This window comes from Salmo trutta, chromosome 32 (genome assembly GCF_901001165.1).
Source record: "Salmo trutta chromosome 32, fSalTru1.1, whole genome shotgun sequence".
NCBI lineage: Eukaryota > Metazoa > Chordata > Actinopteri > Salmoniformes > Salmonidae > Salmo > Salmo trutta.
Genome location: NC_042988.1, coordinates 9,830,170 through 9,840,605, shown reverse-complemented (window position 1 = coordinate 9,840,605; position 10,436 = coordinate 9,830,170). Strand labels below are relative to the sequence as shown.

General features: G+C 41.6%; 1 protein-coding gene across 1 annotated transcript; it reads right to left on the bottom strand.

The window, feature by feature from the left end:
• Positions 1-2,716: 2,716 nt before the first annotated feature.
• LOC115171019 (ATP synthase F(0) complex subunit C3, mitochondrial) lies at positions 2,717-9,312 on the bottom strand. Its single transcript, XM_029727466.1, has 5 exons — positions 9,162-9,312; positions 7,568-7,615; positions 4,436-4,516; positions 3,286-3,464; positions 2,717-3,036 (listed from the first exon to the last, which is right to left on the bottom strand). Exons 2-5 carry the CDS (start codon positions 7,604-7,606, stop codon positions 2,922-2,924), a joined length of 414 nt encoding a protein of 137 aa, XP_029583326.1. The 5' UTR covers positions 7,607-7,615; positions 9,162-9,312; the 3' UTR covers positions 2,717-2,921.
• Positions 9,313-10,436: the final 1,124 nt, after the last annotated feature.

The window sequence follows — 10,436 nt, the reverse complement described above, 5'->3', positions numbered from 1 at the left end:
GGAATTTTTACTAGGCTTAAATGTCAGGAATTGTGAAAAACTGAGTTTAAATGTATTTGGCTAAAGTGTATGTAAACTTCTGACTTCAACTGTACCTTGACATGGATTATAACCTAAATGAGTTGGCAGTAAAATAAATAAAAAAATTGACTTGTAACTTAAAGACTGCTTTAGTTTAACTCAGGGTTATAGAACATCCTGGGTGACCTCTTAACTGTCTCCTACCAGAAAATATTTAAGTTAAATTCTTCCATTCAGTCAGTCACTTTTTCCATTAGTGATTGAAGTTGTAATATCACCAGTACATGGAATGCACATAGCATTTTGACTTGGGAGCACTAGTGCAGTTCAGATAATACATTAAATGGCACATGGTTACATATGTATCGTTGTTACATTCTGTATTTGAGGTGCGGACACCACGAGCAAAGACATTTGTATAATTTTAAATCGGCAAGTCTGATCAGGTTTAGTCAGAGAAATATTTCTTAATATACGACTGGGCTAAGCTATAGAACAGCGTCTGTCATAGAAACAAACGGAGCATTGCTTTGTGTCGGTGGTTGTGCCTTTAAAATACAGAAAACCGCTCCTCTGTAGCCCAAACCGTTCAAAACTAAAGACCTACTTCACCTGAGCTAAATAATTTAATTGATCTGGCCCAGATTGGCAGGATACACTTGAAGGGACACACAAATCAACCATAATGAGTAAGGAACTATCAGAACTATGACAATATTCATAATATACCCTATTTAATATATATATATATATATATATATATAAACATTTGTCACAAAAGAGATACTTTGCAGTTTCGTTCAGATGAAATGGAGGTCATTACCACTAAATACATTTATAGGGACCTTAAGTGTGTCACAGAATTATATATTTTTTGAGTTGGGAACTACTGCCCTAGAGAATAAAACCACACTCTGCTTCATATTTATATAGACGGTGACGCTACAACTTTTAACTTGGCCCTATACTCCAGCATTCTGGATTTGAGCTCAAATGTTTTATATAAACAGTAGAGAGCATCACCTTTCATTTGAGGGTATCTTCATGCATGTGTTTTACCGTTAAGAAATGAAAGCACTTTATGCATCCATTTCCCCCAATCAAAAGGTGACAAATACCAAATACCCTGAAATTAAAAGGTGACATTCAGGATTGTTGCGGCATATGAAACATTTGATCTTAAATCCAAAATAGAGCCAAATGAAACATTTCAGCTTCACCGTCTAAATTAATGAGGAAAGTGTACAGTATAGCCAATTTAAACATGTACTTCATTTCAAGAGCTCAAATATGTGGTTATCCTCTTGTAACACTGGCCCACCCACCCAAATAACTGTAAAATTGTTGTCCAGAAACACCTAGGCACTCATGTCTGTGCAGAAGTCATATTCCCCCCCCAAAGTGTGCCCATTGGCTCCCCCGCTTGCATTCAAAAGCAATGGACAGGGCAGGTGTAGGAAATGCAGACAGTACCTAGACCCTGTGGCTACACCAAGGGTGAATCAGAGGTCCTTCTCCAACTCAAAATGTCAGAGGAAAGCATGGTTTACTGCTAGACTGCGTAAAGTTAAACTCCACTTAGGAAAACAGATCATTTCCCAATTCAGCTTTTGAATCAAGTCAACAGTAAATTGCAGCAAGCAAGCCTGTATATCAACATTTTGTGCAGACCAAAAATTGTATTACATATACAAAACGTACCAAGCATGCTCTTTCTATGACAGACTGACCAGATGATGGCTATGATCCCTTGTTGTCCTGTTAAATCCACTTCAGTGTAGACAAAGGGGAGGAGACTGGTTAAATAGATTTAAGCCTCAAGACATTGTGTGTGCCATTGAGGGTGAATGAACAGGACAACATTTTTAAGTGCCTTTGAACAGGGTATGGTAGGTGACAGGTGCACCGGTTTGAGTGCATCTGCAACGCTACTAATTTTTTTTTTTTTTTTTTCACACTGTTTCCCGTGTATCAATTAGGGTCCACCACCCAAAGATCATCCAGCCAACATGGGCCAGCATCCCTGTGGAACGCATGACACCTAGTCGATGCACTGACAAATTGAGGCCGTTCGAGGGCAAACCTCAATATCAGGAAGGTGTTCCTAATGTTTCGTACACTGTATAAACTAGTAGAGGGATGGAAACTAATTGGGGTAGGGGAGACAAAGAAAATAAAAAATACAAATGCCCACCACAAGGGGCAGCAGTGGCTCTGCGTACCCACATCCATACCCACCCCGCGAGCAAAACATTATCAGCCCCCCTCGTGACAGCGAAGACCCCAAAAATAGTGTTTCAAAGTTTCCTGAAATTATACACATTGCCATAGGGGAGGCAAATGCTTGCCGTTTTTAATATAACTGATGATCAAATGGGCCCCACCCCAGTTGGTAATTCAACCGTACTTACTACAAGTTTACATAGCTGGTTGCTAGCTGGTTGCTACACTAATTTACCAATCTAAAAATGCCTTGCTTGACATGGGCTAATTGAGTGACTGCTGATGCACAACTACATTTTATTGAAATTGCACCTTATGTATTCTATTATTCTAACACCATGAAGTTGAGACCACATCCCTGTACTAGTACATTTAGCTTATATTGTATTCAATGTGATAATTTAACTAGTACTTTTATGTGTCTTTAAGTCCAGCACCCAAACACCACTGAAAATAAGGACTGACAAGTTTATAGTTATCCCAACCATTTATTCAGACAGACAGTCTAAATCAAATTGAGCTCTTACGTAAAACTTTGAAAAAGAGGGGAACATAAAAAGGCAGGATTTGTAATCGTAGATTTTGATTGGAATGGCGGTGCCACAGCCTCATGAGCGTCACATCAAGAGTTCCAATTCCCTGGGAGAAGGGAGGTGACAGGGATGGGAGAGACTAAATTACATCGCGAACAGGATGAGGAACGCCACCATGAGACAGAAGAGCCCCATTGCCTCAGACAGGGCAAAGCCCAGGATGGCGTAGGAGAAGAGCTGCTGCTTCAGGGAGGGGTTCCTGTCAGAGAGACAGAGGAGAGGACCGGAAGTTATGATTTAGGCTGGACGACAGCACCAGCAGCAATTTGGTCATTAATGATATGAACCCAAATTAATAGGCTTCATCAATACTCTTGTGCCAAAATGTTAGCATTTCCCTGCCACTCACATAATCAATGATCACAACTATTCTTCTGCCTCAGATTTTGCGTTTAAATCTGCCCAATTCCACAAACAGAGGCTTGATGAACGAGAAGGATTCAGTTACCTGGCATAGCCGATGATCAAGCTGCCGAACACGGTTCCAATTCCAGCCCCTGATCCCGCCACACCCACTGTGGCGGCTCCAGCACCGATGAACTTGGCGGCAGTGTCGATGTCCCTGGAGATAGCGCTGGTCTGGAACCCCCGGGTTAGAAGAGAGGCCTCACCGACAGGCAACAGGGCCTGGGGAAGATGCAGGGTGCAGCACAGTCAAAATCAGAACATAGTTCCATTTCAGTCTCTAGCTCCTCTGAGGCCACCTGACAGGTGTAGATCTCATAATAGCCCACCACTCCAAAACAATGGAAGCTCTTAGCTCCCTTTTGCTTTCACCTTGACCCTTCTGGTAGTCTGAACTAACAAGAAATAACAGATAAGGGCTAGGAGGGACACATCTGGAACTGGGGTTTGTTTAGGAGTGGAATGTTATGGAACAGAAGGAAATGTATGGCGTAATACATTTCTGTACTATTACAGTGTAGGAGTACATTGACCCCACAGAATAAAGGCCCAGAACAGAACCTATCAAGAAGAACAGAGAATAGTGCAGAGGTTGAAAGTACTGCTCAAGATAACAGTCAAGAATGGGCAATACAAGTGCAGGGTGCGCCAGTGCCTTGTTTAATTCATCTTATTTTTACAACGAGCATGTGTGCACCTACATTTAAAAAAATAAATAAAATTAAGGCACAAAATTTAGGAGCACTATGAAAAATATTTAATATACTAAAGCTAAAATCCTTAATTTCTCTAAGCACACTGGTGCTCTTAAATTTAAATTCCAGGTTGGACAGCAAAATATTAAGGCGGATATGCGAGTAAAAAGGTCGCACTGAGAGTCCTGAAGGGATCTGTGGAAAAGGGCACAAGGATGCAGCCAGGATACCAGTCTTATTTAAGCACTGGTTATGTTAGTATTTCACCATAAAGGGATTTAAAGTAGTCTGGTGTTCAGGATAAATACAACTGAAGAGGCAATAAGGGTCACTGATGAGTTAAAAATAAACTTTAGGAATATAAAAATGGCCTAATTAATGGTTTCAGGTTATCACAAAAAGGGGCAATTGGCAAAAGGTTTACACACACACCTAAGCACAGAATTGTGAGCAGCGCTACTGTCACAGGGTTTACTTTTGGTTTGCAGAGAGGCTTACCTGCTGCTCACTTCTGGCTTCAGGTCTGTTGAAGACTGAGACCGAGACCGGCCGGGCGAGGACTCTGGACCCCCCACGCAGCTGCAAGACAACTACACATCAGACTCCCAGACAGACTTAGAAGCTTGTAACAAGCTCTACTTACAATCATTACTAAGACTGCCAAATGTAGATTACCCTGAGGTGAGTTCTGGAGCCAGCCAAGATTATGACCCTACAGAGGTGCATCTAATAGTCTAACGTCTAGGAGGATTAGACGCATGAAGACCGGTAGAACGGCAATGTCAAACCAAGTTTTATTTGTCACATGAGCCGAATACAACAGGTGTAGACCTTACAGTGAAATGCTTACTCGCAAGCCCTTAACCAACAATGCAGTTAAGAAAATACCTAAAAAAAGTAAGAGCTAAGAATAACAAATAATTAAAGAGCAGCAGTAAATAACAATAGCGGGGCTATATACAGGGGGTGCTGGTACAGAGTCGGAGGCACCGGTGTCACGTCATGATCAATCCAAATCGTGTCCTTAGTAAAGACTGAGTACTATTGAGTACTATAGGGTTAGATTAGCCTACAAGGTGATGTTTTCCCAATTTAATCCCCAGCTGACCACTGGTCACGCATATAGGTAACACTGCCATAGACTTTTTTTTTTTTATTATTTTTTAAAGGTTGATTGAAAGAATAAAGGTTCTCATCTCATGTGCTGGTCATAGTTCACAGCAAACACCATTATCCCAGAAACCCTAGACCTACACCAATTTGTATACCACCCCAACAGATCCACAGACGATGCAATCTCTATTGCACTCCGCTGCCCTTTCCCACCTGGAAAAAAGGAGCACCTATGTGAGAATGCTATTAATTGACGACAGTTCATCAGTCAACACCATAGTGCTCTCAAAGAGCATCACTAAGCTAAGGACCCTGGGACTAAACACCTCCCTCTGCAACTGGATCCTGGAATTCCTGACGGGCCGCCCCCAGGTGGTAAGGGTAGGTAACACATCTGCCATGCTGATCCTCAATACGGGGGCCCCTCAGGGGTGCGTACTCAGTCCTCCTGTACTCCCTATTCACCCATGACTGCACGACTTCAACACCATCATTAAGTTTGTAAACGGAACAGTGGTAGGCCTGATCACTGACACCGATGAGACAGCCTATAGGGAGGAGGTCAGAGACCTGGCAGTGTGGTGCCAGGATAACAACCTCTCCATCAACGTGATCAAGACAAAGGAGATGATTGTGGACTACAGGAAAAGGAGGACCGAGCACGCCCCCATTCTCATTGATGGGGCTGTAGTGGAGCAGGTTGAGATCGTCAAGTTCCTTGGTGTCCACATCACCAGCAAAAGATCACCAGGGATGCAAGCTGGTGAGGGCCCAAAAAGGAAACACTTTTTTTTTTTTACACTGAAACATGCAAAAAATATATAATGTGTTCCTTTCACCTCTATAGAGGCATCCAGCTTAAGCCAGGCCCAGCTCCTGCTACACTTGATCCCTGAATCCACTTGTTTAACAAGCAACACCTCTTTGTCACCCAATTCTCTCATTCTGAAAATTAACCACATACTGTAGAGGGAAAACATTAGTTAACAGATAGTGGTTAGCATGTTAGCTAGTTAACATTTCAAAAACAGATTACCAGGGTCCAGTAAGCAACGTTAGCACATTTTAACTTGAGGAACGGCAAGGAGTCGTGAACCAGTTAAGACTATAGCGAATTGGTTAGGTTACTAACATAAGCTAGCAAATTTTTACACCATGAACTCAATTATTTGATCAGTTAAGTTGGCCAAGTTGGCCAATGTTGCTCAACATTTCTCTGGCCTTGGATCTCAACTGGTCGTCCAAAGCCAACACCTACTTTGGCCGCCTTTCCTTCCAGTTCTCTGCTGCCAATGACTGGAACGAATTGCAAAATTAAAAAAAAAAAAAGATTAAAATATATATAAAACCGCTGAAGTTGGAGACATATATCCCTCACTAACTTTAAGCATCAGCTACCTGAGCAGCTAACTGATCGCTGCAGCTGTACACAGCCCATCCAATCTACCTACCTCATCCCCATAGTTTTTATTTACTTTTTTGCACACCAGTATTTCTGCTTGCACATCTATCACTCCAGTGTTGATTTGCTAAATTGTAATTACTTCGCTACTATGGCCTATGTATTGCCTTACTCCATTTGCACACTGTATATAGACTATTTTTCTATTGTACATTTGTTTATTCCATGTGTAACTGTCACACTGCTTTGCTTTATCTTGGCCAGGTTGCAGTTGTAAATGAGAACTTGTTCTCAACTGGCCTACCTGGTTAAATAAAAAATAAAAAACTTTTGCAGAATTCGATCCAGCTAGCAACATACTCAACAATGCGAACAATACTTGTTCCACCCCACTTTCTCCCTCACCTCAAACTTTCCAAATGCCAGTTGTTCAGTTACAGCTCATGAAGTACGCTTCATCACCTTCTCACCCCCGTCTCTATGGTCAGACTTCTCACCTACCTCTTCGTTATCGTTCAGGGGACACGCTGCTGTAACTGGCAAGCTGCCTTTCCACTCTCTGCTGTCTTTCCAGAGAGCGCGCTGATGATGTAATTAGCAAATTGGTTGTCTCCCTCTTCAGTCGCGTGCTGCATTCTGTTGTGTGAACGATTGGCTGAGCCTTGGATACGGCCAATGTTAATGCTTCAAACGCGTGTCAGTCGTTCACTTACAGCTCATCGGACCAACACGGATCACATAGGTTACCAATTTTGGATTCAAAACGGCGAATTTAGCCGAAAAGGTGACTAGTTTGCATCCCTGTATCATGGTCCAAACACATCAAGACAGTCGTGAAGAGGGCACGACAAAACCTATTCCCCCTCAGGAGACTGAAAAGACTTGGCATGGGTCCTCGGATCCTCAGAAGGTTCTACAGCTGCACCATCGAGAGCATCCTGACACCTGTTGTATTCGTTGCATGTTACATAAAATGTGATATTCCTTACCAAGGACACTCATTTGCTGCGCATCTTATAGCTAAGCAGGATTGCGTGTACATGCTAGATCTAGACTGATAAGGTACGACTGGTAGAGGATCAAACAGTGACATTGTAGTTTCAACAAATACATACCACAGCAGGTGAGGTGACAAACTTAGCGCAGGCGTACATGGCTGGTGCCTGTGGAGAGAGATGAGAATTACATTTAACTGCTCATTTGCGCCACCATGAAATGTCCTACCAATTCAACAGGCATCTTTAAGCACAGTCGTTTGGACCCACCAAAAAAAAGTTAAAGGCATGCACAACTCTTAACTACAGCCCTACACCAGCTCTACACTGCTAAAGGTACAGTAAAGGTGACCTGAGCTGTAGGTGTAACCAGTCAAGCATTTGACCATGTGCATCTGGGAAGAGGATGCACAAAAGGCAGACTAAGGTTCTGTAGTAAAATCTGAATGTAGAATCTCTAGAGGTTACAACTCGGTGCAAATAAGGATCAAGTTACAATCTTTATGCCCATGTCATAAGATCAGTTAAGTGAAAATAGCAAGGCGTGATTGAATGTGGCAAGAGCCCAAAGCAAATGACAGTGAAGCATTAAACAAGATCCTTTCAAAACACTAAGTGGGGAGTTAAACTATGATCAACTTCGACTCCAGAGATGTCTAGTGCTAATTAATCCAATTGTGTTAATTACTAATACACTACCTAATTGTGTAGCGAGGTAGTGTATTAGTACCAGTGCATATATGGCCCAGACAGGCAAGCTAGCCTTTAGCTCTGCTTGAATGAGTGTAAAAAAAATAAAAAATTAACTAGCTAAATTCATTGTAAAAAAAAAAAAATTAAAAACGCCACATTCTTTAGTACAGTAGACCCCCCCCCCCCTCCTTCCCTGTCGCCATTCCGCCCCTGGGCAGGTAACGTTAACATTAGCACGAATGACAACCGAAGGAATCATCACGGGGGAAACTTAAACTAAAATGTCCATGCTTGAATGTGGCTTATTAAACCCATTTCACATGCAATGAGGGTAGCATCGATTTGCAAAAAGATGACAGCATGAAACGTTAGTTGGATTACCCGGGAAGCTTGTTAGCCATAGCTAGCTAAATGTAATATACTTCAGACGGACACTGCTAACGTTATTAGATAGGTGGGAGGATTTGGCTAGCCAGCTCGAGACGTGAAGGTCAAAAATGACCCACAACACCAATACAGGATTTAAATACAAGGACGCTGCATTTGGTACAGGACTAGAAATTGATAAAAATTGTTAAACGTCCTTCTCAATCCTCAGGGACATGAATCCATAATGACCGAAAACATGCACTGGTTCACTAGGCCCAGATATGGACGAGCAAGTCAGACATTTTGCATAAGCTTCACCGCAGCTTAGAATCGGTTGTACACCAAAATGCATGGTTTAACAAGTTAACATTTGCATGTTTATTTCCCAACAGTATTCGCGGCTGCCCATGTAGACACTTCTCTGGTAAGAATTCTACAGTACGAATACATTCCCTGTAAAATGTCATTCTTGGGAAGAAATCATTGAATGGCCGTCAACTTCACCTACATTGCATGGCTAGCTAGCATGCTAACAATTTATATTCGCCCCCGCAATGCTGACAGAACATTTCAAAATATTCACAATGCGATTATAACCATACCGAAATCACAAAATAATGCGTCACACTGAAACCCTAAATTATTAACTCACCTTAATGTTACAGTACACACGGGGTCCTAGATTACTAATTCTCGCTCACAGCAGCAGTCAATGTGCACTCTGACAGCTGTCACCTTGTCATTTATAATCTTAGTTACTACGTCCTAAACGTCCATTGGACAAAAGGAAACCTCCTTCGACTGTGATTTCCTGTTTAGCTTGTCACTACTTTTAACCTAGCCTATAATGGAGCTTTCAATGTACTACAATGCTTGCAATTGGTTGACAGTATTTAGGGCGGCTGGGTGACTCAAACGCTGACGAATGGTAAGAATGGACTCGAATCCTATTTCCTTTCCCCATTGGACCATATTCCCGTTAACCTTTCAAACTACATCCAGTGTCCTTGATTTCTATTGGACAGTGTATAGGACGTCCCGCCTACTTCCAACATTTTAGGAGTAAAGGAATTGGTATGCTTTAAATGACGTGCAGTTTATAAAGGCTTCATACAAATAATCTATAACCGTATGTCATGCTTTATAAAGGGTTCATAAATGTGGCATTAATGTGTGACATAACCCACTATGTCAAATATGACATAAACCGCTTAATAATGGCCTTATAAATAATTAAATTGAGGCTTCACAACATATACATTTTTTACATCTTAGTCATTTAGCAGACGCTCTTATCCAGAGCGACTTACAGAAGTGAACGCATACATTTTTTTCTTTTTTCGTACTGGTCTCCCGTGGGAATCGAACCCACAACCCTGGCATTGCAAATACCATGCGCTACCAACTGAGCCACACAGGACCGTGCACAAAGCATTTATCTTGGATATTGGGTTCAATTCCTGATCCATAAAACTTTCCCAAACTTTCCCGATCATAAAACAATTCCCGATCCATAAAACTTCAAAACCCATCCATAAAACTTTATTCATGCATGACTGAAAGAAGCTTTTGAAAAAAGTGTTCGCTAAACTTGATATATTATATTATATTTCACTAAAACATTTCTAGGATGGCCGAACCTCTTTCCCTCTTGGGTGTGTAGTCAATATCGGACCTAACCTCAACTTCCCCAAAAATGCTGTGCTGCAGGATGACACACACTTTAAGGTGCAGTCATGCAAAGCCAAAAATGTCGGTCGGGCATTCTAAAAACCATAAAAATGTTTTACCTACTTATGTTTTTCCCAAATTCTGTTTTCTTGGTTTTGTTTTTCCAGTTTTCAGATTTCGCTTTTTTTTCCTGATTCCCCCCAGTTTTCCACATTTTTTAAAATAGAAAAACAACATTTTTTGATTTTCTGTGTTC

Coding starts and splice junctions, on each gene's coding strand:
- LOC115171019 (XM_029727466.1), bottom strand. CDS start 7,606: ATGTACGCCTGCGCTAAGTTTGTCACCTCACCTGCTGTG. Junction 4,517..7,567: donor TTGTCACCTCACCTGCTGTG/GTATGTATTTGT, acceptor GTTGTCTTGCAG/CTGCGTGGGGGGTCCAGAGT. Junction 3,465..4,435: donor AAGCCAGAAGTGAGCAGCAG/GTAAGCCTCTCT, acceptor CATCTTCCCCAG/GCCCTGTTGCCTGTCGGTGA.